Below are 27,439 nucleotides of genomic sequence, written 5' to 3'. Positions count from 1 at the left end.
TCTTTAAATTACAATTTGATTACAAATGTGTTAAATACAAAGTGACAAAAATGCAATAACATTAAACAAAAATGTTAAGCCATATTAAAATAGGCATAGCAGGAAGAGCCCATATATAGAAAACTCCCTTTGGAAAGAAACAAGTTTTTACCATCCTTCTTATTTCCCTAATTCATAAGCCTAATATTTCAGAACATCCTAATATTGGATTAATTTTTATTACCAATTTATACCCCATCTTTTACTGTATCTCTTCCGGTCCTTTATTGTTATAGAAGAACCAACAGACCATCCTGGGAAGACAGTATACTTCTTCCCCATGGAGAAATGCCTCCTCATGATAGTAGCGCAAAAAGCTAGCATCTTCAAGTAATGCCATCACAAAAATTGCATTATGCTGTCTGAGCTTAGCTCATGATATCCCTAATTGTACAATCTGCACAGTGATGTCGCAGATTGTACAATTAGGGATTGTACAATCAACCTCCAAAGATTGAAGTTGCTAGATATCTCAGTACAACGCATTGAGACTGATGTATCATTGTTGCTGAAGGCATCTGTATCAAAGAAACCAGGAACCACACTGACCACTAGCAGTGCTTTGACATGTCAGATCTGAGACCTAAAAAGAGGCTTAGGAGCGGAAAGCCTTCCCACTCAGTGCATGAGAAGAATTCCTCAGAGTTGAGTTCAGACACGAAGAAACATAACATCAGAGCATCTGTGTCTTCTTTTGTTGATGCTCGAGTCCGAAAGTGAGAAGATTGTGACAGTTTCTTTGCCCACTCTCAAGTAACTTCATTAGAAAGTTAGCTCAGTCTCTTGCTTGGTAGCACAACTGCAGAATCCTCCAAGGTTTCATACTAAAGCTGTTGGTTCATCTCTGTTGGTGACTCAGGAGAATATGTCCTCTCCTATTGTGATTCCCTCCTATATTTTGGCCTCAGCAGTCTTTGAGCAGGAGCTAGACAGGAAAATCTTTGAGTCACTCTGCCAACCTCTGCATCAATTATAGTTGAGATCTTCACTATGGCTTCATGCAGTTTGGCACAGACATTAATATCTCAATACTGTAGCTTCAATGCCATTCATAGTGAGTCATAGCTATACAACTTTTGAGACGGAAGCCTCAATCAGTCCAAGGACAAAGCAGTTTTCCTATGTACCCTCTAACGGTATGACTTTAGGGATGGTGCTTCCTCAGATATTTGCTAGGATGGTAATCTCAGAGGCTGAGGAGTCCTGCGATCTGTCTTACTGTTCAGAAGATTCTGACTCTGAACAGGAGCAAATTCAGACTTCCCATCACAGAACCCTCCTCTACAATCTAGAAATAGATACCCTACACCCAAGGATCAATCCTTTTCAACCTTCATGCAGAAAAAGGCAGAAGGGATTCCCTTTAAGTTAGAGATGTGTAAGGTAAGCCCAAGCACCTCTTTGAGGAAGACAAATGCTGTAATGCTCCTAAGGAGTAGATGGAAGTACCATCCTCCAACTTTTTCTTCAGGATGTACAGAAAAGAATTTGGGAAACCCTACTCATGCTTCCTGTTGGAAAGAAGGTGAACCCAGCATTGTATCCAGGAGGTTGCATAAACAGAAGATCTTCAATATGTATATTTTAATAATAAATATAAAATAACAGAAACATACAAACTGCAGAGATATAAAGAAAAAAGAAATGAGAGAGAACAAGAAACATTTAGACAGATCTCAGTGTTGCGCTCACTCGCAGGACAGGCAAGGGAGCGGCTCCACTCACCGTCCCCAATGGAGCCGCAGTCCCAGTGCAGCTGACTCCTGCTGCCATGCAACAGGGAGCTGCCGCCTCTCCATCCTCTGTGCAGCCTGTAAGGAGCCCCAATGCTGCTGTACCGCTGCTCCCATGTGGCACTGACGCCGCCGATGCCTGCCTCTTTGCAGCCTGAGTGCTTCTGACACTTCCAGCTCTTTGCGGCTTAAGCCGCTGTCGCAATCTCTCTCATGCAGCTGGGAGCTGCCGCCAAGGTTGTTCTTCGTGGCTGGGGCTGCCAACACTGTCTTCACAGCCTGAATTCCGCCAGCCTCATCTCCTGCACCTGATGGCTGTAGGCGTACATGGCTCTCTTCACAATTTAAAGGGCCTGCAGAGGGAAAAGCCCCGCTGCCCTTTCTGATGATTTCATCAAGTCAGCCCTATAAAAGGGCTCTGTAATCTTCACTCTGTGCCTTGGCAATGGATCCTCATGGTCGTCCATGGTCTCTTCATCCTACAAGGTCTTCCATGGTCATGCTTTTGTCTTGATAGTCTTCATGTTCCTCGTTGGTTGTTCCTGGTCTCCTTGTTCTTCATGGGAGCTCCTCCATGTTCTATGTTCCTGGTCTCTTTGTCAATTCCTCGTCCAAGTCTTCTGAGTCCTCGCCTCGTCCAGGTCTTCTGAATCTTCAATCAAGTTCCTGATGTTCCTGTCTTCGTTCCACGGTCTGCCTTCTAGATCCTTTTTCGTCCCTCCTCCAGGCGTGCCAGTGGCGTGGTCCGTGATCAGCCCATTGGGGGCTGTGTAGGGCGCTTCCTGGCACAAGGCCTGTCTCCAAATCCGTCTTCACTGGTTCAAGTCCTTGGAGTTCATCCTTGTTTTTAGAGTTCCAAGTCAAGTTTTGAGTTCCTAGTCATGTTTCTAGTTCCAGGGTTCATGGAGCTTGTCCAGCCAGTGGATCTCCATGATCTTCGTTGCAAGCCTTGTTCCTCATTGCAAGGGATGTCTTGGCTCCCTTCCTCATCAGAGTCTCAGTTCCCTTCCTCGTCAGAGTCTCAGTCCTGAGCCTGTCTTGCTCCCGGTGTGGTCCACAACCAACCTGTGGCAGGTTGTGTAGGGCGCGCAACGGGACAGCGTGGTCCGCGACCAGCACATGGCGGACTGTGTATAGGGTGCGCTGTGGTGCAGTGCCTGTGGAAACTGATCTCTAACCTGAACTAGAGCCTTCATCCATGTTCCAAGTCTTCGTCCAAGTTCCAAGCCTTCAGTGTCTTCATCCATGTTCCTTCTCATGCCATGTCCTGTCCTCAGCCTTTGTCCTGACGTACTTACCGTTCCAAGCGGCAGGTCTGAAAGGGCTATCGAGTGGCTGGAGGGGCTACCCCTGAGACCAACATTGCATTGTTGAGATCTACTCTGTGTGTACAGGTTCAGCAGTGGTCTGAGTGAGCTTCGTTCCAAGTCCAAGCGGTGTTCTCAGCCCATGCCTGGATATGCTTGCCTCCCATGGTGCCTACCTTGAAGCCTTGCCCTAAGGTTGTACCATGAACCAGGAGCTCACTCTCTCTCAAGCAAGCGACCGCACCCCACACTTGCAACACAAAGCAGTTCTACCGGGAGCTGGAAAAGAACATTGGTACAGTTAAAACACTACTGATCAAAGCCAAAACAGAAGAGTTTTGGTGAAGTATATATGAGGATCACATAGAATACAGGCTTTAGATTGCAAGCCTTCTGGGAACAGAGAAATACCTATTGTACCTGAATGTTACTCGTCTTGAACAATCAATATAAAGGTAAGAGTTAAAAACAAAAAACATCTCTGGCATGTGCAAAGAATCCATGTGTGCCACCATGTGGGTGTGGAATTTGCTAAGGTTCATTATAAATTATCTCAATCTATTTTAACCCAGGTAGTTCAATTGACATTCGTTGGATTTCTGCTAAACATGGTGCAAATGAAAGCCTACCTTCTGCCAATAAGATCACTGAATTATTGTCCATTGTCAAGGAAGTTTTTCACAATCAGATGACATCAACCTTGAATATGTTGAGGATGTTGGGTCATAGGGCTTCAACAATTCTTGTTATTTCCATGGTACATCTCTGTATGAGAAGCCACTCGGGGCATCTGGTGACAGACAGCTCAGAGACTCCTAGTCATGATGGCTGTCCCATATTAATCTGACCTTTGGATTACTCTTCCAAATTTCCTCTCACTTAATTGTTTTGACAGTGGATTCCTCAAGCCTAACCTAAGGAGAGCCATAGACAAGGGCTTAGCAAAGCACAGGGCACTTGGTATGCTCAGAAGAAATAATATTATATAAAGTTTATTTATTTATTTAAGGAGTTTTATATACCGTCATTCGGAGCGTCAAAGTAACGCCATCATAACGGTTTACAGATAAGGTGATGGGGAAATTGGGATGGCAAGGGGATCAAGAAATAACGTGGAATAAGGCTTGGTAGAAAAACACAAATCAGTCTTAAGATCAATATATGAGTTCTTTCTTTTTTAGGAGCATAAATGTGATGAGCTTCATTTAAATATGATGTTGTATTGGAGTGCGGTGAAGTTTAGTTGGTGTTTTGGTTGGATTTGTAAGCTTTATTGAATAACCAATTTTTAACTCTTTTTTAAAAGTTCCTAGAACTAGTGACAGAGATGAAAGTTTTAAAGGTTTTCAGAGATCTGGTGGCCAGTAGAATTGTCCTGTTGTAGTCAGGTAGGCATGTTGTACCTAAATAAGCAAGGAGGAACAGGATTTTTCTTTTTGCTTTGGGAGGCTGTCAAGGTGTGGAACTGGGTCATCTTTCATGGGACAGCCTTAAGAAACACATACCTGGCAGAGAAAAGCCGTGTTGTGCAAGACAAACTCAGGTACTGGATCTTCATAAGTGGTTCCTAGATCAGGAAGTTGTGGAGAGAGAGCCATTTTTTAGTGGGGAACACCTGCTGTATATCTGTTTGTGACTTCACTGAACAGGAAGATGCAGACCACCTGCTCTAGGAGATCATCAGAAGCCAAGCTACCATCAGATACCTTCTTCAGTGGGGTCAGGTGTTTATGCATATCATCTGATAACTCTAGTTAATAAACTCAAAAGAGGCCAAATGCACTATGAACTTCCTTGCTCCTTTGTGGGTGAGCCAAATTTCGTTTCTGCTCCTTTAGGAGTATTTTATTAGGGAATTTTCCATACCTGATAACACAGAACCAAGGAACCTTGTTTCATCCCAACCTTAAGTCTCGATTTCTTACATTCTGAATGTTGAGAGCCATATGATGTGTTGCTTGATTTCTCAGGTGAAGTGTCTCAGGTCTTTCAGGCTTCTAAGAAGTATCTGCCAGAAGTTTTTATAGGTTCAAAGGAAAGAGAGTTACCTTCTAATATAAGGCAAGGCCCTAGATCCCGTCTCTTTCCGTACACAAAAAGTACTTGAGTATCTTCTACATTTTTTAGTCCAGTCTCACACTCAACTCTTGTTAGGGTTCAGGACCAGTGCTTCCATTAGGCAAACTGGGTGGTCACCTGGGATGGCAAAATCTAGCTATTGTGTGGCCTAGAAGGATACTGTGCCGTAGCCAATACCTCTAAAGAAGGGACCATTGTGCTGGTGCCACCACAACTGGTGGGAGAGAGCACTGTGCTGGAGCTGTTACAAATAGATAAGTTGAGGGAGGAGGGGTGTACAATTTAAGGTTCAGCTAGGGTGCTGAAATACTCTTGCACCGGCCCTGTTAGGGTTCATCTCAGCACAGTTGATGCTCATCAAGAAAATGTAGCAGGAAATCCCATCTCTGTACATCGCCTTTAGTTCAGTTTATGTAGGGTTTGCTTCAATTGAAGCCTCCTGTTAAGCTATCCTCAGTAACATAACAGCAGAAAAAGACCATCTGGTTCATCCAGTCTGCCCAACAAGTTTACTATGGCTATAACTGTCACTCCATGCAGGTTACCCCCCAAGCTTTATGTTAAGGGTAGTAATTGCTGCTCTGTGAAGGTTACCCTCATGTTTCTGTAAAGGATAGTATCTGCTATGCCATGCAGGTTACCCCAAGCTGTATGTTAAGGGTAGCAATATTAACAATCAAAACCAAGTAACAGTATCATGAAACCTTGACAGGGTACTCACCCAGCTGATGAAAATTCGCTCGAAGCCTCTGAATTATTATGAAACAAGTAGCAGACCTGGTAATATATATTTTTGGTGGTGGTCACTTCAGCCCCCAGAGTCAGTGAGCCTCAAGCTCCAATGACTTAGCCATCTTATACTAATTTTCATCACAGTAGGATTTTGGTGTCTTATTTCATATCTCAAATTTCTGTTTAAGGTCAGTCCAATTAATCATCCCACCAACATTATTTTCCAGGCCCTGTGCTCATAAATGTGATTGAGCCCTGTATAGCTTGAATTGCAAGAGAGCCATCACCTTTAGGTTGGAGTGAACCAAAGCCCTTAGAAGTTCCAACCAACTTTTTGTTTCTTTTGACCTAACAGACCTGGGCTTGCTGTAACCAAGCACATCATTTCCAATTGGATAGCAGATTATATCTCCTTTTTGTTATGCCCAATTGGGTCTGAATCCACATACAGAATAGGCATCCCAATGAACAATAGCCAGCATTTCCATAGCAACCTTAAGAAACAGGAGCAGCTTGTAATAGCCCAACAAAAGATCAACAATGTTCTGACAAGATTAATTCTCATTTTCAAACACCAACTTGAAAAGATAGGACTTCAGATGTTTCTTAAATTAAGACACGTTAAGGCACATAATGTCAGAGCCATATTTGCATGAGAACCTTTACTGAGGAGATTTGCAAGACTACATAGACTTCTGCCCATTCATTTACTTCCCATTATTAAGACACTCACTCGTGATGCAGTATTAGGTTTGGTTATTCTGTCTTTCAAAGTCTGTTTGAGGCGTACAATCCAACTCCATTTTCTGGCTCATTTGTATTATTTTGAGTTGTCTTTCCTTTAACAATGAGTTTAAAAAAAAACTGATTTTCCCCACCTGTTGGTGGTCTGGTGGTTGTTTTCCCCGGTTTTGTTGCTAGGCAATCTCTAGCTAGGGATTCCCACTTGTGTGGCTGATATATCCTGGTTTTCTCCTGAGAAAACAGAATTGCTTATCTATAACAGTTGATCTCTGTGGTTAGTAAGATAATCACACATGACCTCCCACATTTCCTTTCTGGAATTGAATTCCTTTTATCTATTACCGGTATATTGGACTGAGGGACCTTGTGCAATAGCAGCACAACAGGAAGTTCATTCATGTCAGAAAAAACCTTCTAGACTTTTCTACAGCTTTTGAAGAAATACATCGAATGATATCTACTTATATAGCTGATTATCCTACTGTCCATAGAGAGCACTTATTTCAGTAAAGCAACTTTTTTAAACATTGTTAAACAATGGACTCTTTCTTTTTTTTTTTTTTTTCTTTTAAAGGAATAGAAGCTTTGAGAATGCTTCTCAAGATAGTTTTCCTTCCTTACTAAAGAAAAGGATGCCTGGGGATTGCCCAGCTCCAGGGTGTCCTGTTCCAGAACTTTACACATTTTAGTTCACATCTGGAATAAAATACACGAAGAAAGAGAGGGGAATACTTAATTTTGTTGTTTTTTTTCTAGCTGTTATAGAACCATTACAAATGGTCATACTGTTTTGAAGTATCATTACTACCTAGGTTTTTCAAATATCTGTTTGCTTATTTCTACGACTCCATCTGGGTCATACTCCTAGATATATTTTTGGTCTGCAAGATGATTAATACAGTCAGTATGTGGGGGTTTTCTTTTCAGCTCATCCTCTTGAGGTCACACTTGCTATATTTGTACATTACTTGTCAGTTTGGTGCATGCATCTTTAAGGAGCATCAGCAGTTCTGTTTTGCTTAGATTTATGGTGGCATAAGTGACAAATATTTCTCCTCAAAAATTAAATATAAATTGGAAAGAAAAAGAGAAATCATAACTTCATTTTAACTAACATCTTAAGTGTTTTTATTTCGTTGCTAATATTGCTATTTAAAATGTGAATAGTTTGCTAAGAAACTATATTGGTCTTAAAATTTTGCAAGAATACTATACTACATAAGGCTAATATATTGTGTTCCCATCTTCCTTTCAGGACTATGACCTCTGTGTTAACTGCTACAATGCTAAGAGCCATGAACATAAGATGGTTAAATGGGGCTTGGGTTTGGATGATGAAAGCAATAGCCAAGGCGACCAGCAGTCTAAAAGCCCCCAGGAGTCACGTCGTCTGAGCATACAACGTTGCATCCAGTCCCTGGTTCATGCCTGCCAGTGCCGCAATGCCAACTGCTCACTGCCATCCTGTCAGAAGATGAAACGAGTTGTCCAGCACACAAAGGGCTGCAAGCGCAAGACCAACGGTGGTTGCCCTGTGTGCAAGCAACTCATTGCTCTTTGCTGCTATCATGCCAAACACTGCCAAGAGAACAAATGCCCTGTGCCATTCTGTCTCAATATAAAACATAAGCTGCGACAGCAGCAGATCCAGCACCGCCTGCAGCAAGCTCAGCTCATGCGACGAAGGATGGCCACAATGAACACCCGCAACGTGCCTCAGCAAAGTTTGCCTTCTCCTACCTCAGCAACACCTGGTACCCCCACACAGCAGCCAAGTACTCCACAAACTCCACAGCCTCCACCTCAGCCTCAACCTCCCCCTGTAAGTATGTCATCACCTAGCTATCCCACTGTGTCCAGAACTCAACCCCCATCAGCTGTGTCCCAGGGAAAACCTACAAACCAGGTAGTACCACCGCCTGCTCCACCACCTGCTCAGCCACCTCCAGCAGCTGTGGAAGCTGCTAGGCAGATTGAACGAGAAGCGCAGCAGCAGCAACAACTTTATAGGGTCAATATCAATAACGGTTTGCCTCCTGGGCGCCCTGGAATAGTAAACCAAACAGTGGGTCCAGTAAATCCAATTCAGCAAGTTAATATGAACATACCCCGGACTAACCCCATCAGTGGTCCTCCCGTGATTCCCAACATGCAGCCAGGGCAATGGCAGTCGACTCCAATGCCCCAGCAGCAATCAATGCAACCAGGGATTCCAAGGCCTGTTATTCCAATGTCAACACAACAAGCAGTGGCCGGGCCTAGGATGCCTGGTGTCCCACAGCCACGGAATATCCCACCAAATGCACTTCAAGACTTACTGCGGACTCTGAAATCACCCAGCTCTCCTCAGCAACAGCAACAAGTCCTTAATATCTTGAAATCTAACCCTCAACTTATGGCAGCTTTCATCAAGCAAAGAACAGCTAAATATGTGGCTAATCAGCCCGGTATGCAGCCACAACCTAGCATGCAACAATCTCAGACAGGCATGCAACAGCCAGGAATGCACGCACAGGCTGGAATGCAGACTATTAACACATTGTCAGTGGGTGTTCAGAGGCCCAGTGTTCCTCCCCCACAGCAAGGAATGGGAGGCATGAACCCCCAGGGGCAAGCAATCAGCATTATGAACCCTGGCCATAATCCAAGTATGGCAAATGTGAGTCCGCAATACAGAGAGATTCTACGGAGACAGATCATGCAGCAGCAGCAGCAGCAAGGAGGCACTGGCATGGCAGGACATAGTCAGTTTCAACAACCTCAAGGACCTGGTGGTTATCCCCAAGCCATGCAGCAACAACGTATGCAGCAACATCTTTCCATACAGGGAGGGCCCATGGGGCAGATGTCACAAATGGGACAGTTGAATCAGATGGGACAGACAGGCATGGGAGGTGATGGAGCCCCCAGCATTCAACAAGCAATGCAGCAAAGGCTTCTGCAACAGCAACAAATGAAACTAGGGTCATCAGGTCAGCCTAATCCCATGAGCCCTCAACAACATATGCTCTCAGGACAACCGCCAACGTCTCATCTCCCCAGCCAACAGATTGCCACTTCCCTTAGCAACCAAGTACGATCTCCAGCACCTGTTCAATCCCCACGCCCCCAGTCTCAGCCTCCACATTCCAGCCCATCTCCAAGGATACAGCCCCAGCCTTCTCCTCATCATGTCTCTCCCCAGACTGGTTCCCCACACCCAGGACTTGCAGCGACCATGGCAAGCTCCATGGATCAGGGACACTTGGGCAACCCCGAACAGAGTGCAATGCTTCCACAACTAAACACCCCCAACAGGAGTGCGTTGTCAAATGATTTATCTCTGGTTGGAGATACCACGGGAGACACACTAGAAAAATTTGTAGAGGGTTTGTAGCATTAATGAGAGCAACACTTTTGTTGTTGTCCTTTACATGTTTGAACATTTTGTACTGAAAATGTCAGAAATTCAAGTGGTTTTCAGTTTCTAAAGGAGACCACTACTTCTGACGTGAAAAAATGAATTGCTGTTAAACAATACAAAGAATATATTTTTTCTGTTAAAACCAGGTGGTTAAAATATCTGGTCTTTTTTTCTTTTCTTTTTTTTTGTTGTTGCTGTTGACTTTTACCTATTTCATTTTTGTTTTGTGTTTTTTGTTTTTTTTTTTAAAGGGGGCAAGTTCCTTATATTCATAATTTTTATTTGTATTTTCAAGAATTTTAAAATCACCTGTGCTTCAAAACAACAGACGAGAATGGGGCTAGGGGGAAGAAAATGCGGTTCAGAGAATTTACAGAAATAATGCTGCGTCTTAACGCTGTCTTGGTATCTTTTCATGAGGCCGTGTTGGAAGATTTGTATTTTTTTCTATGGGGGAAGTTTCTGCTGGCGTTTCGAAGTGTTACCTTTGGGGAAGGGAGAAGGAGTGAGAAGAAACTCTCCCTTTCCTAGATAGGAATAGACTTTTGCACATACACCTGTATACTAGCAGACACTAAAAAAAAAAAAAAATCCTCGTCTTGCAGATGTAGAAACTGTTGCTTTGTTTCTATGAAAAAAACCCTGGTTTTAGTCAAATGTTTGCGAGCGAAATTAGGGACGATCACTTCATAGAACGTGCTGATTTTAAACAGAAGAAAGCAAGTATTTTGAGTCCTTCTTTCTTCAAACATGAAACTTGAAATGAGGAAAAGCAATTCTAGTGTAAATCATGCAAACTATATAATTACTTATAAATAAGAAAATCCAGGATGAATCAATCACTGTATAGAATGTTAAAAAATATAAAAAAAGCAGCTCATTTCTTACTTATATATCATATTGTTAAATAAACTGTGTGCAACAGACAAAGGGGTGGTCCTTGAATCCATGTACATGGTATTAACACTTTTGTGTTTTGGGGTTTTTTTGTTATGAAAATGCTGTTTTCAACATTGTATTTGGACTATGCATGTCTTTTTCCATTGTATATAAAGTATTGCTTAAAATTGATATAAATTACTGAAGTTTTTAACATGTATTCTGTTCTTTAAAGTTTTGCAAGAGTAAGATTTTAATTTATTTTTGTTGAGAGAGGCTAGTTTTCATTTCTACCAAAAATGGGTAGAAACTTTCATTTGCTACAAACAAATGTCATACATTGAATCTTTACGTATACCTGTGGTATACGTAAAGAATTTTTTTTCCTTGAGTTACATTATAAAATGGTTGAGCTATGTGAGACAGACTTTTGTGACTGTTGAAATCCTTCAGTGCCCAGTAAACCCACCATGAAGTACCAAACCAATGGTAAGGCAGATGTAAAAATGTATTCAAGCCTTACTAATAGTTTAGGTAGAATGGTGAATAAAATCAGGGAAAGAAGAGTTAGAATATGCATGATGTTTTTTAAATGTTATGTTCTTACATTCCCTAGGAGTCACTACCATGGAGTACTGGTTATCAGTGGGCAAAATAGACCAGTAGTAGCAAGGCAAAAATATAAGTGATTTCACTTTCTCTGTTGGACCTGTCACCTCCTTGATGATAGCCAGTCTGAAGCTGGTCTGTCATTGGGAAAGAACACAGACGCTGAGCTCTAGAGGCACGAGTTGCTGGTTTTTGGCCTCTTGCTGCCTTCCAACTGCTGTCATGGTTATAATCACAGTGGCTGAAGGAGATGCAGCTACCATTTTTTTTCATAGGGCCAATTGGTAGAGCCATGCAGTTGCCATCTTGAACCCAGGAGAGGGCTAAGTGGTCCACTTTCTCTATCAGAAGGTTAATAAAAATAGACCCTATAATTTACCTTGGAATCCAGGTTGTAGCTGTCTGACTGTGCTGTCAGGAACCTTCTCCTACATTTAATATTTCAGCACTGAGTGCTGACTGGGATTATAGCAGACATAGGACTATCTCCCTAGTGAGGAGGATGCTGTACAGCATATAGGACAAGCCTTGAGCTTCTGAAGCTAGGTCTTTCCACCTATTGTAAGAGGAACCCTTCTGATTGGGAAGATGTGGACAGGTATCCTGAATGGTGTGAGGACCTGAATCACAGCACAACAGCTTTGTCCAGTAGCTTAACTAAATGTTTCTATTTGACATCACCTTTTTTCACAAGGGCTCTTTGGCCTCAGGGCAAACCTACCAAGCGACCCAGGTCTCCCAGTTACTTTCTAAACAGATCCACATACTGCCAAAAGCCCACCTGACCTGATAAACCAATCTCTGGATTCATCAACCAGTTTTGATGCTTGATGGGATCAGCCAGTATAGGAGAGAACTTGTCTTTTTTTACAGGAGACTACTACAGGCTCTCTTTTTAAGAAGGTGACCATGTATTTCAGCTTGGAAACATAGGAGGCATATGTCATGGGCAACCCTCTGGAATCTCTCTTTAGCACAAAAATGAAGGGTGGAAGATGGTCCTAGCCTATCAAGCCATTGATGGACTTATTAAGAGAGTATGGGTTAGACCTGAAAAGGAGAGCTGAGTCCCAATGTTCTTGACCTAACATTTCCAAAGAGGGCATTGCATCCGTGAGAGATGTCAGGAAGAAGCATATGGATTCTGTCCTAAAAATGGCTTACAAGGTTAATGGATATGCTTGGCAATGAGTGGTGCATTCCATCTATGTATCCAGAGCACTTAAGTGAACTGAAGAGATTGCAGTAGGATCTTGGACAACCAAAGCTGGATCCCAGAAATTGATTAGATTTGTTTGATGCTATCTCTCTTTGGTAAAACCATGCTGCCTTGGATCCTACTTCTTGCAGGAAAGATACCAAACTGTCCTTTCCTTTAGTAGAATTTCCATTAGTTAATTCACCTCTGAGATCAAACTAACTGGCCTGTAATTTCCATCTTCCTCCCTATTTATAGAAAGGGATTGTATTCACCCTTCTTCAGTCCACCAAAACCACTCCCATCTTCAAAAATTTCGTGATTAAACAGATCCATCAATGGAGTTGCAGGATTTCTGAGTTGTTAAAATGTATCTCATCTGGCCCCCATAGCTTTGTCTACTGTTTCATTAATTCCATGCAAATCCTACATTCTGTAAATGGTGTGACATCTACCCAGCTATCATGAGGTCTTTTTCCCACTCCCTTCTTCAATGGTTGGGGGGAGCAAGCCAAACAAGCTCTGCTCCCATCCTCCCTTCCCCTTATCTCTAGCCCTCTCCCTCTCTCCCTTCCCTTGCACCCACCCCTCAAATTCTGTTCCTTTCTCCATCCCTCCTCTATAATCCCTACTCACCTCCCACACTGATCAGCGGCAGGAGGAGGAGAGAGGTAGTTCCTCTGGCTACAGCCTCCTCTGCCGCCTGACCTAGCATTTGTTTAGAACTGCTTGGCTGTAGAATCCCATGCAGTTCAAAGCAGCAGTCAGTCCCAGACCTGCAGAGGTAGAAGATGCGGTTGATATATCGCTGCTTTATTCCTCCTGCCACCAAACAGATGCTGCCTGCCCAACCAATCCCTGGATCTCCCACAGCAATTCTGCAGGAAGGACCAGATTTTGGGAAGGGCCATGGTCCTTGTGGCCCATCTATGCTCCAAGCATTCCTTTTTTTATCTTAATCTTACAACCCCACTATTGCATTTGCACGTTCTCTTTTCAGGCCATACCTGAAAAAAGTCTTTGTCATGTTGCTTTATTGCCTTAGCTGTCTTTCTTTGCTCATGCTTTTGACATCCTTCCTTCCATGCTGTTGTCAGCTTTTCTCTCTTCCTCTATCTGAGATCTTTTGTAACTTTGTCATGCTAATTTTTTACCCTTTTTTCAGCCACCTTGTATGAAAACCATATAATTTTTTTCCCTTTATTTTACTTTCCTAACATATGTTGCACCTACTAGAGCATCTGTTAGCTTAATCCACTATCCTTTTTCACAAATGTTATTACCCTGCCAGTGCCTTTTTTACTCCTCCATTTTAACAAACTTGGTATCTCACATGCGGGATCCGCTATCTTTGCTCTTAATTTTTGTGTCTATGCCTATTATTAGGTCTGATATTACATCTAGATAAGAATTTTAGAATACAAGCATGAAGTAACAAAAAAAGAAAGCCATAAACTATACAAGTTAAATGCCAAATTCATTCTTGGTAAAATTGGAGTCTACTATATGAGGCGTAGAGACCACAAAAACTTAATGGAAAAAGAAAGTACTCATAATAAGACAAAACAAGTATAATATCCAGAGACGACAAAATTCAATTCTCATATATTTAACAATCGGGAAAAGTAGTCAAAGAAAGATATAATCTAGGGCAGTGTTTCCCAACCCTGTCTTGGAGACACACCTAACCAATTGGGTTTTCAGAATATCCATAATGAATATGCAAGAGATAGATTTGCATATATTAGAGACGCATATTAATTGTGATAATCCTGAAACTGGCTGTGTGCACCAGTTGGGAAGCTGCTCTTGGGCTTTGGGCCTTATTCTTAATAAAAAAAAAATCTGTAACACTTCAAAGATGACAAATTATTGTTCCCCACTGTAAATGATGTTTTCTATAAATAACAGGAAGAATTGGCCATTACATGCGGGCAACATCATCTGGCAGCAGTGAACAGACTTGTGTCTCTTAGCTAGTAGAGCTTTGAGCTTTACTGAGCATATGCAGGAGTTCCGATAGGTGTGTGAAACTCAAATCTCTCAGTCCAGTGGGCATACTGAGAGATCATCATCTTGCTGGAGACTGAAGAGGATAAGTAAGTATTGCTTTGGGAAATCTTAGGACTTAAAGTTTGGGGAGTGGTAAAATAGTGGGGTTTATTCTTTAGAGTTTGTGCGAGTCTGAGATAATCAAGCCAGAAGGAGTTAATTCTAGTGTCTGTCTTTCCCTCCCTCTCAGCTATCCCTAGCTCATCCTTTGATTTATAGGCAAGAGACACTTTCACATTAAAAACAGATCAGGTTCTTATATAAATCATACTATTGCACCAGCCTTTATTGAGAATTTAATCAGTCCCTTGTGGTCACTAACAGATTAATAGTGAATAGACCATTAAATGTAAAGGACTCTTAATTGTATGATTTCCTACTCCCATATCAACCTAAACTTAACTAGGAACTCTACAAAATTAAGATGAATGCAGCAGTCCAGCAGCAAGAGGGAGGACCTTCCAGTCTTTTGCATCTAGTGTCACATGATTTTTTACCTGCCGGTAAGAGGTTATATTTGTGCACCTGGTGTAAAGAGCAGACCTGGAGGAGCTGAGGCAGAGGAGGTATATAGATGAGACCTTAAGGGACATACTAGCCAAGTCCCAATCAGTCTGGCAGCCCTGGTGCTGCCTTGGATCAGGAAAGTCTCCTAGTCAGAGACAATCACCCTGGTGTAGCAGGAAGTGATCCTGTAGGAAGGACCTACTCTGCAGGTGATGCAGTGTCCTCTCTCACCGAGGACGGGTCTCCCAGGGCTACTGCCCAGGAGGGAAGGATTAGGTCAGCCATCATAGTTTGTGATTCAATTAGAAATGTAGATAGCTGGGGACATGATGACTGGTAACTTGCCTGCCTGCTGCAAAGGTGGAGGACCTCTCGCATCACCTAGATAGGATTTTAGACAGTGCTGGGAGGGGGAGCTGGCTGTCGTGGTGCATGTGAGCGCCAATGACATAGGAAAATGTGGGAGGGAGGTTCTGGAAGCCAAAGTTAGGCTTTTAGGTAGAAAGCTGAAATCCAGAATCTCCAGGGTAGCATTCTCTAAAATGCTCCCTATTCCATGTGCAGATCCCCAGAAACAGGCAAAGCTCTGGAGTCTCAATGGGTGGATGAGACTGGTGCAGGGAAGAAGAATTCAATTTTGTAAAGAACTGGGCAACCTTCTAGGAAATGGGGGAGTCTTTTCTGAAAGGACAGGCTCCACGTTAACCAGAGTGGAACCAGGCTGCTGGCACTAATTTTTAAAAAGGAGATAGAACAGCTTTTAAACTAGAGCAAGGGGAAAGCAGACAGTTGCTCAGCAGTGCATGGTTCAGAGGGAGATAGCTTCAAAGGATACTAATGAAACAGGAGACTTAGTGAATGCCAACAGAGAGGTTCCAATAAAAACCAAAGTAGTCAATTTGCCTGTGAGTAAAGAATTCACTTGTGCTAAAGGATTCCAAATTATCCCTATCAGCTGAAAAGCAGGTTGTTAATACAAGCAAAAAACACATTTTGAAATGTCTGTATGCCAGTACCAGAAGTCTAAGAAGTAAGATGGGAGAGTTAGAGTGTATAGCAGTGAATGATGAGAGAGACATAATTGGCAGCTCAGAGACCTGGTGGAAGGAGGATAACCAATGGGATAGTGCTATCCCAGAGTACAAATTATATCACAATGATAGGATCAACTTGGTGGGGGAGGTGGCGCTTTATGTCTCGGAGGGCTTAAAGTCCACAGGATAAAGATTATACAAGAGACTAAATGCATAGTAGAATCTTTATGGGTAGAAATCCCGTGTGTGTTAAGGTAAGAGTTTAGTGATAGGAGTAGACTATCATCCACTTGGACAAAATGCTAAGAGAAATCAGGGAAGCTAACCAATTTGGAGATGCAGTAATAATGGGAGATTTCTATTATCCCATTATTGACTGGGTAAATGTAACAGGACATGCTAGAGAGGGAGAAGTAAAGTTTCTGAATGGAATAAATAACTACTTCATGGAGCAATTGGATCAGGAATCTTGATAGAGGAAGCTATTTAATTCTAATTCTTAATGAAATACAGGATTTGGTGACAGAAGGTGGTGGGGCCACTTAACAATAGTGATCATAGCAAGATCAAATTTGAACTAATGACTGGAAGGGAGACTATGTAAATCTACAAATCTAACACAATTTTCAAAAGGGAAACTTTGATAAAATGGGGAAAACAAAAAATCTGAAAGGTGCAGCCGCAAAAGTTAAGATTGTACAACAGGCTGGACAGTGTTTAAAAATAACATCTTAGAAACACAGTCCAGTTGTATTCCGCACATTAAGAAAGGTGGAAGAAAGGCCAAACAATTATTGACATGGTTAAATGGTGAGATGAAAAAGACTATTTTAGCCAAAAAAGGTCCTTTAAAAGTTGGAAGAAGGATCCATCTGAAGAAAATAGGAAAAAGCATAAGCATTGTCAAGGTATTTGTAAAATATTGATAGAGAGGCTAAGACAGAATTTGAAATTGTTGGCTGTAGAGGCAAGAACTCAATAAAAATATTTAAATATATCCAAAGCAAGTAATCTGTGAGGTAGTCGGTTGGACTGTTAGATGATCAAGGGGTTAAAGGGGATCTTAGGGAAGATAATTCATTTAGTCTTTCCGAATTGGCCTATTTGCTTCTCTGTTTACAAATGAGGATGTTGGAGATATCGATTCTGGAGACGGTTTTCAAGGGTTATGATTTGGATGAACTGAAGAACAAAATCACAGAACTTAGAAAAAGACATGTTTTAATGGAACTCAGCCAGCATGAAGAGAAGTCTTGCTTCACAGATCCACAACATTTTTTTGAAGCAGTAAATAAACGTGGATAAAAGTAAACAGTAAATGTGTATTTGGATTTTCAGAAGGCGTTTGACAAGGCTTCTAAGAATAGCGGCTTCTAAAAAACTAAAAAGTCACGGGATAGGAGGGGATGTCCTTTCATGACTTGCAACTTGGTTAAAAGACAGGAAACAGATTAGGATTAAATGGTCAGTTTTATTTATTTATTTATAATATTTTATATACCAAAACAGTGATGCTTTTCAATATATTTATAAATGATCTGGAAAGGGATACGATGAGTGAGGTGATCAGATTTGCAGGTGACACAAAATTATTCAGAGTTGTTAAATCACATGCAGATTGTGATAAACAGCAGGAGGACCTTGCAAGACTGGAAGACTGGGCATCCAAATGGCAGATGAAATGTAATGTGGACAAGTGCAAGGAGATGCATATAGGGAAAAATAAACCATGCTGTAGTTACACAATATTAAATTCCACAGTAGGAGGTTCTACTCAAGCTTTATAGAAGATAGACTTGTATAGGGAAAAGCAACACTCTGTTTCGAGAACTCGCTGGGATTAGCCTGTCGTCCAAGTACAGGAAAAGCTTGAGCTGCCTGGTGAAGCAGGTGTTGCCACTATTACTGCAAGATATCTGGGAAAGACGTTGAGCTGCCAGAAAGGCAAATGGGAATACCTTGTACTGGTAGTGGGATGAATCCACCTTGAAGCAAAGGCAGCACTAAAGAGAATGATGGATTGGTATATGAGCATATGCATCCCTCAGATCAAGAGCACACATTCGTTTCTCCTTTTGGATGAAAAGAGAATCATGCTGAGGGAATTCATTTTGAATTCCTCTTGAAACATTTGCTCAAGGATCTGAGATCTAGAATAGGCCTCAATCCTCCTGATTTCTTGGAAATGAGGAAAATATTGGAAGTAGAATCTCCATCTATGCTGGAACACAGGAAATGGTTCTGTTAGTGAAGAAGTGATTTCACTTCTCAATGAAATTGCGTCAAGTGAGACAGATATGGATCAAGTTTCAAGCAGTGTGGAGAGGATGGTAGTTGGGAGAAACACAGACTCCACAATTTGGAGGACCTAGAGGTCTTTGGTTTCTGGCATCATGCCTCTAAGATTTGGATTCCGTCCCTCACTGGAACAGAGGTGAAAGGTATCAAAAACTGGGAACGGATTTATGCTGTGTATAGACTTAGGCTCATGGCCTTCTCATAACACCCTGCCACTCTTATTTGACAACCTCCTACCCCTCCACTGTACATATTCCCCCTTTTGAGTTAATTCTATGTTTTCTTAAACCAATTATCTGTTCCTCTAACATCTCCCCCTTTACCTATCTGCTCTTCTTTATCCTTTTCTCTTTGCCTCTTTTATTTAATCAGTTATTTCCTAGCATGTAGCCAGATGGACTCAGAACAAGTGGGTATAGTGTGCTCGTGCTAGCAGTTGGAGACGGATCTGACGTCAGCACGGGTACATATACCCCCACAGGAAGTGAAGCAACTCAGTAATTTTCGTCTCCAAAGCAGTTTGGAGTGCCTGCACGCTCGCTGAGCATGTTTTCCAAATCTACTTTCTATTTTCTACTTTCTACTTTCCAAATTTCTCAGAAGACGAGCCCCGCACTCCTGCGGTGATACCCTCGGGTCCCTCCCCCAGTTGAGTTTCCCGGGGTGATTTCCGCGATCCCTCGGAGGTCTACGCCTCGGTCCGGTGGCCGAATCGCGGCAGGGATCTAGCCCCCGAGCGAGAAGGGCTCGGGTCGGGCTGAGAGGCGCCTCGGTCCCGGCGTGGACTTAGCCCCGAGCGAGACGAGTTTGGCGGCTTAGAGGCAGCGGGTGCATTTCCTCAAGCGCGGCAGTGAAGGTATTTCCCCTCTCCCCCCCGCAGCCGGAGACCGCCAGGGTTACAGCCGGGAAGCGCCGAGGATCAGGTAAGGCGTATGTCTCTTAATTTTTGGTCTCCGAGGTACGAGGATCGGCGGCGTTGCCTGCATGTGGCACGCCGTGGAGATCGCCATTTTGTCTGCCTTGTTCAGGTATTGAGCGCCCATGATAGGCGCCTGTTGATGAGCGCATATTGCTGACCGCATATTATTGAGCGCATATTGTATATTATTGAGCGCATATTGCTGACCGCATATTATTGAGCGCATATTGTATATTATTGAGTGCATATTGCTGAGCGCATATTGTATATTGAGCGCATATTGCTGACCGCATATTATTGAGCGCATATTGTATATTATTGAGCGCATTTTGCTGACCGCATATTATTGAGCGCATATTATTGGCAGCATAAGCACCGGCGCCCTGCATTCGCAAGACGCGATGGAACATTTAAATGCCTCGGCGTCTCCAGAGACGGCACCTCCCGCTTCCGGCGTGAAAGCTCTAGGCCTCTGCTCAGCGTGCCAGCTTAGAGCCACGCTGAGCGAGGAGCCGGACTCCCTTTGTGCCCAATGCGAGGAGGCCGTGGGAGCATCGGGCCAGGACCAGTCTCAGTCTCAACCGAGGTTTACCGACAGTTCCCCAGGGGCCACCCCGGATCTAGCGGGGCGCCCTGAACAGCCAGGAATTCCGGAGGACCTGGTACCCCGACGGCTAGAAACCGCTTCCATTTCCTGGGTTGACTTATTTAAGGGGATCCACGCCTTTGTACAGATGCAGTCAGCGTCCCGTCCAGGCCCTGCTGCCGCTTCGGCTGACCCTGCCCCTGGCCCTTCTCGCCCTTATTGCGGGCACCCGCCTCCGGGCAGTCCCACTCATGCGGACCCTGATGTCTCGGAGGACGAGTCTGAATCCCTCAAGGAGGGAGAACTTCCCTCGGGGATAGAGCCATACCGAACCATGAGGTGGTTCTTTCCCAAGGAAGGTCTCTCCGACCTGGTTTCTCAGTGCCTGACGGAGTTGGCTATTCCAGGCCTCAGCACCATGGAGGCATCTACGCAGAACCCCCTGCTGGAGGGTCTTCGTCCCACAGCCCACCATTTTCCCTTCCTGCAAGCGGCACAACAGCTGATCGATCTGGAGTGGAACGTGCCAGAGGCCTCATTCAAAGGGGGGGTCAGGCCCTGTCCGGTATGTACCCCCTGGACCCGGCAATCAAGGATATGCTGGCGTGCCCTCAGGTGGACGCCTTGGTTAGCGCTGTGATCAAGCGCACTACCATTCCAGTGGAGGGGGGGGCGGCCCTCAAGGACGCTCATGACCGACGCCTGGACGCCATCCTGAAACACACCTTTGAGGTAGCAGCTCTGTCTTTGCGAATCGCAACCTGCTGCACCGTGGTAACGCGTTCCTGTTTGTCACAGGTCAGGAACAATGCTCCGGCAGCTGACATGGAGTCAGCTCTCTCGTTCCTTACGGATGCCGCCTCCAACCTAGTCCGTATGACAGCCAAGGGGGTCTCATCCTCAGTAGCAGCCAGGAGGCAGCTCTGGATACGAAACTGGTCAGCCAACGCCCCTTCTAAGACACGTCTCACTAGAATGCCGTTCAAGGGGTGTCTTCTGTTTGGCAGCGACCTAGATAAACTGGCCAGCACATGGGGTGCCTCTCCAGTACCTCGACTGCCGGAAGACAGGTCCAAGAGGAACCAGCGCACCTTTCTGAGGCCCTCCAGAGGTAGAAGCTCTCAACGCTTCACTCCCTATAGGAGTCGCTACCAGGCGCCTCGTCCTCAGGCCAGGAACCAGACCTTTCGGACCAAGCAGCACAAGAGGGGAGCCGGCTCGGGTTCGGGTCCCGGCCGCACCCCCCAATGAGAATCAGCCGATCCATCCAGGGGTCAAAGCCATAGGGGGCAGGTTAACCCTCTTCTACCCCATATGGGTTGAGAATACGTCGGACCAGTGGGTCCTCGCCATCATCCGAGAGGGGTATTATCTGGACTTCCATCACATCCCTCCGGACAGGTTCGTGGAATCTCCGTGTCCAATCCACAAGAAAGCAGCATTGGAAGCTACCCTGGCGAGGCTCCTGTCCTTGAAAGCCATAATCCCAGTACCTGCATGGGAAATGGATTCTGGGCACTATTCCATTTATTTCATGGTACCCAAGAAAGAGGGCACGTTCCGGCCCGTATTGGACCTCAAGTCAGTCAACCGATACTTAAGGGTCCCGAGGTTTCGCATGGAAACTCTGCGCTCAGTCAAGACCGCAGTACAGCCAGGGGAATTCCTCACGGCCTTAGACTTGTCAGAAGCCTACCTGCATATCCCGATCCATCGGGATCATCAGCACTACCTACGCTTCAAGGTTCTGGGACAACATTTCCAATTCCGGGCTTTGCCCTTCGGGTTAGCCACGGCGCCGCAGACCTTCACCAAGGTGATCGTAGCAGTAGCAGTGGCGCTCAGACGGGAAGGAATCCTTGTCCATCCCTACCTAGACGATTGGCTGATCAGAGCGAAATAACGAGAGGAGAGCCATCGGGCAACCAACAGAGTGATCGCCCTTCTGGAAAGCCTGGGATGGGTAGTCAACCTAAGCAAGAGTTGCCTACAGCCTTCCCAATCACTGGAATACCTGGGAGTCCAGTTCGACACCCAGGCAGACAAGGTCAGCCTCACTACCAAGAGGAGGTTAAAACTCCAGACGCGTCTATGGTCCTTGATGGGAGCCAGCCGGCCCATAGCTTGGGACTATCTGCAGGTTCTCGGTCTCATGGCATCCACCCTGGAAGTGGTACCCTGGGCAAGGGCCCATATGAGACCACTACAACGCTCCCTCCTCTCCCGATGGAGCCCTCGCTTCCGGAATTACTCCGTGCATCTACCTCTACCAGCCAGACTGCGGACCCAGCTACGGTGGTGGTTGCAGTCCGACCACACGAGCAGGGGGTCGAAGATGTCCTCCCCCACGTGGACTCTGCTCACCACAGATGCCAGCCTGAGCGGATGGGGAGCACACTGCGAAGAGCTCACCGCCCAAGGGCGGTGAAACAGAGAAGAGTCGGGGTGGAACATCAACCATCTAGAGGCACGGGCAGTCCGATTAGCATGCCTGCGATTTGCCCACAGTCTGAGGAACAGAGCAGTCAGAGTGATGTCCGACAACGCCACCATGGTGGCATACATCAACCGACAGGGCGGAACCAGAAGCCAACAGGTGTCCCTAGAGATAGCCCCGCTGATGGCTTGGGCAGAGGCGAATCTCCAGGACATCTCCGCCGTCCACATTGCCAGAAGGGACAACACCGCGGCAGACTTCCTCAGCATGGAAAACCTAAATCCTGGAGAATGGCAGCTGTCCCCCACAGCCTTACAGATGATTGTGGATCAGTGGGGGACTCTGGACATGGACTTACTGGCGGACAGGTCCAGTGCTCAAGTACCCAGATACTTCAGCCGCAAGCGAGATCCGTTCTCTCACGGGATCGACGCTCTGGTTCAACAATGGCCTCCAGGGACCCTGATATATGCCTTTCCTCCGTGGCCCCTGCTGGGCGCCCTTATACACAAGATTCAGAAGCACAGAGGCCTAGTTCTTCTAGTGGCTCCAGACTGGCCAAGAAGACCCTGGTACGCGGACATGAGAAGACTACTGACAGGGGAGCCTCTTCCCCTGCCTCCTCTCAGGGACCTGCTACGTCAAGGTCCCATCCTCCACGAGGATCCGGCTCAATTCTCTTACGGTCTGGCCATTGAGAGGGCTAGACTGAAGAAAAGAGGTTACTCGGAGCCGGTGATAGATACACTCCTCCGAGCTCGCAAGTTTTCCACATCCCTCACCTACATAAGGATCTGGAGAGTATTTGAAGCCTGGTGCGACACTCATGGCACCAATCCACATGCGACCACAATCCCTATTGTTCTGGATTTCCTATAGGATGGGCTTCAGAAGGGTCTCTCCCTAGGCTCCATCAAGGTCCAGGTGGCTGCGCTGTCTTGCTACGGTCCCAGGAGGGATGGCAAGACCATTGCCACACATCCAGATGTTTCCCGCTTCCTGAAAGGAGTCAAGCACATTCGTCCGCCACTGAAGTGGCCAGTGCCCCTGTGGAACCTCAACATAGTTTTGGATTTCCTCGCGGGATCCACCTTCAGACCCCTTCGGGGCCTGTCTCTCCGTTTGCTAACTTTGAAGATGGTGTTCTTGCTGGCAGTGTGTTCCGCACGCCGCATCTCAGAGCTACAAGCACTGTCCTGCCTTGATCCCTTTTTGCAAATCACTCCTGAGGCTATCCATCTTCGCACGGTTCCCTCCTTTTTACCTAAAATGGTCTCACAATTTCACCTCAACCAAACCATATCTTTGCAAACCACGGCGGGTTTGAAGAAATCTGAAGAAGGACGTTTGTTACGCCATCTCAACATCGGCAGATTGCTGCCCAGATACCTGGAAATGACAGAAGCAGTACGAAAGACGGACCATCTGTTCGTCCTTCACAGTGGGAAGAAGCAAGGGGAAGCGGCCTCTCGGCCTACCATAGCCTGTTGGATCAAAGAAGTTATCAGAGTGGCCTACGTAGAGGCCGGAAAGTCACCACCTTTACAGGTCAAGGCTCATTCTACCAGAGCGCAAGCAGCATCTTGGGCAGAATCGAGGATGCTGTCACCCGCAGAAATATGTAAGGCGGCGACATGGTCCTCCTTCCATACCTTTTCCAGATTTTACCATCTGGATGTCCAGGCCAGGGAGGACACAGCATTTGTGAGGGCAGTCCTACGCGGTCCTCAGGCAGCCTACCGCCCAGTCCGGGAGTAAAGCTTTTGTACATCCCACTTGTTCTAAGTCCATCTGGCTACACGCTAGGAAATGTTGAGATTACTTACCTGATAATCTCCTTTTCCTTAGTGTAGACAGATGGACTCAGCATCCCGCCCGGCTGCCGGTGTACATGGGTTTCACCAATTCAAGGTAAGCCATGTCAGTTTCTTACATAAGAGCGTCCACTCTACCAGGTGTCGACGCCTTCCGGTTGGAAACGCTGGCGGTGTCCAGCTACTATCAATCGGTCAGGGGAATCCTGTTTCACTAATTCATTGATCGGTCAGTACACATATATCCATAACAGCTTTTGCAAGGAAGATTACTGAGTTGCTTCACTTCCTGTGGGGGTATATGTACCCGTGCTGACGTCAGATCCGTCTCCAACTGCTAGCACGAGCACACTATACCCACTTGTTCTGAGTCCATCTGTCTACACTAAGGAAAAGGAGATTATCAGGTAAGTAATCTCAACATTTGTTATAATGTAACTTTTTTCTTCCGATTTCTCTTCCTCTGCTTCCCTTTCGTTTTATGTAAACCAATGTGATGTCCATACGAACTTCGGTATATAAAAGTGTTTAAATAAAATAAATGGCACTTATGCTGCCAGTCTCTGACCAGAAATGGTAGCTGACATTGAGCTGGAAGAGGAGGTAGGAATGGACTTCTGTGAAAACATGACCATATGTAAGTAAAAAGTTGTTGGGGGCCCTCAAGAGGGTTAGACCGCTACTTCCCATTCCTGAATTTGTTACTGAAACCAGTGTGGTAACTTTCCATGAACTTTATCTATGCTGCTACTCACCTTAAGCCATGTCATATGCCAAGCTCCATTTGAATCTGAGGAGGTGCCTGAAAATGGAATCAAAAAACTTGTAGACAGAATGGAGAAGATAGCAAATGTAATCCTCCACTTTTAAAAGCAGCTGCGAGTGAGGTTGTGGAAAAAACCTTTAGAATTTGAATACAGTTGTGAGAATATTGTACCATATAGAACTGGTGCACAGAGGTCTGGTATGTAAGCATTGAGCTTGGAAGACTTTCTTGGAAAAATTGTCTAGCAGCCTTTTTCAGGACAGACTCAAGGCAGATAGAAGACTCCAACCTCCAGAGATGTTTGGATTCTGCATTTGAGATTCAGCTTCCTAGCCATAGGAACACCAAAGATAGGTGTTTCCCACATTCTTCTCTACAACCAGTCTAGAATGTTGTGGACTGGGAGAGCCGCCAAATCTGACAGAGCATATACAATACCTGGAGGGACCCAAAGACTTCTAAACATGAGGCTTCAATACTAAGAGTGGTCCCCTCCTTTTCCATGAGCTTTGAATATGCCAAATATTCCAGGATGAGGCATAATGGTTTATCCCAGAACAAGCAGGATGCTAGTCCTCACATATGGGTGACATCGGTAATGGAGCCCAATGTACGGAAAACTTCTTTAAAAGTTTCTATGAAACTTTTGACTGGCACCGGAGTGCCTACTGAGCATGCCCAGCATGCTATGATATTCCCTGCCACAGGGGTCTCTCTTCAGTCTTCTTTTTTCCACGAAGCCGTTAGCATCGCGGGCTATTAGGAGTCTTGAGGTGATTTTCACCTTGTACGAATTTTGAAAAAATTTGATTAGCCGCAGGAGTTTTTCAATTTTTGTTACCGTCGGTAACTTTTTTCTGTTATCGATTCCCGGCTGGGAGCGATAACTCGGGGGTTTTTGCCGTCGACGGCCGTCCGGCGCCATGGCCTCCGGCTTCAAAAAGTGCCCTAACTGCACAAGAACTATGTCGATTACCGACCCACATTTTGAATGTGTTCTTTGCTTAGGCAAGGACCACAACATTCAAATGTGTAAATCTTGTGCTGAAATGACCAGTAAAGGTCGTCGTTTAAGGGCTGGCACCGAGGTAAGGAAGCATGTGATTTCTGCCTTTTGGTAAGGAAGCATGAGTCCAGCAGTCGATGCTTCTCCTTTTGTTTTTCGCTTCCAGCAGTCGATGCCCTCGATGATATCGACTGAGATGAAGTCGAGGCGTCTCCCGCGTCTGGGTGTTTTTTCTTCAACAGAAGCTGGCGAACGGAAGACGATGGAGAAGACTGCGTTGACGTCGATGCCCGTGGAAGTAGTGTTATGGAGAAAACAACTTTTCTCCATAACACTACTTCCACGGGCATCGACGTCAACGCAGTCTTCTCCATCGGCTTCCGTTCGCCAGCTTCTGTTGAAGAAAAAACACCCAGAAGCGGGAGACGCCTCGACTTCATCTCAGTCGATATCATCGAGGGCATCGACTGCTGGAAGCGAAAAACAAAAGGAGAAGCATCGCCATCGACGGCGGCAGGAGACGATGGCCGAAGAGACTTCCGCAGGTATGGCCTCTCCGGCAAAGAAAACCCGGACGGAGGTAGAGGCTCCAAGGCCTACTACAGGGCGTTCCCCACCGATATCGGTGCCGGGTCCCGAACCTCCTCAGGGCTCTGAGGAGGTATCGGTATCGCCTCCACCGCCTCCCTCTACAGCTGCTCTGTTTTCACCAGCTGCTAGAGTGGAACTTGACTCACTGATACGTCAAGCGGTGCAACAAGCTCTACGAGAGGCGATTCCACCATCGATGCCGGTGCCATTACCATCGATGCCCATTCCGTCGATTCCGAGGTCACCGACGATGGCAGCGGATCCGGAGACGATTCCCACCCCGGTACTGTCACTGATGCCGCATACGCCTCTACCGGTTCCTTCCTCGGTGCCAGCGATGCCAGCACCGATTCCACCGGGGGATGTCAACATCCTGCATCCAGTATTTAACAAACTGGACTCACTTCTGGACATTCTGACCAAACAACTACCAAAGGATCCAGTTCCAGGACCATCTGGTCTACCAAGGCAGTGGCCACTAGACCCTGTCCCAGGCCCATCAGGAGTACCAAGGCCTGTTAGGCCTCGCTCGCCTGTGCCACCACATCATGATCCTGGTGACTCTTCCTCTGACTATTCTTCGGATGAAGAACTATTCTCAGAGCCCTCTCCGCCGGATGATCATAGAAAGTCTCCACCAGAAGACCTTTCATTTACTAATTTCGTAAAGGAAATGGCAAACACCATCCCCTTTCCTATCCAGACG

At 45.4% G+C, this 27,439-nt stretch overlaps 1 protein-coding gene across 1 annotated transcript in view; it reads left to right on the top strand.

Moving 5' to 3' along the window:
- The window catches only part of CREBBP (CREB binding protein), a 918,877-nt gene extending 908,189 nt beyond the window's left edge, over positions 1 to 10,688 (top strand). The window contains exon 31 of the mRNA XM_029576620.1: positions 7,890 to 10,688. Coding sequence (XP_029432480.1) covers positions 7,890 to 10,010 — 2,121 coding nt within the window. The 3' untranslated portion in view covers positions 10,011 to 10,688. The remainder of the gene's footprint in view (positions 1 to 7,889) is intronic.
- Positions 10,689 to 27,439: the final 16,751 nt, after the last annotated feature.

This window comes from Rhinatrema bivittatum, chromosome 14 (genome assembly GCF_901001135.1).
Source record: "Rhinatrema bivittatum chromosome 14, aRhiBiv1.1, whole genome shotgun sequence".
NCBI classification, from domain to species: Eukaryota; Metazoa; Chordata; class Amphibia; order Gymnophiona; family Rhinatrematidae; genus Rhinatrema; species Rhinatrema bivittatum.
The sequence above is the reverse complement of the archived record's forward strand: the minus strand, read 5'-3'. Positions and strand labels throughout refer to the sequence as shown.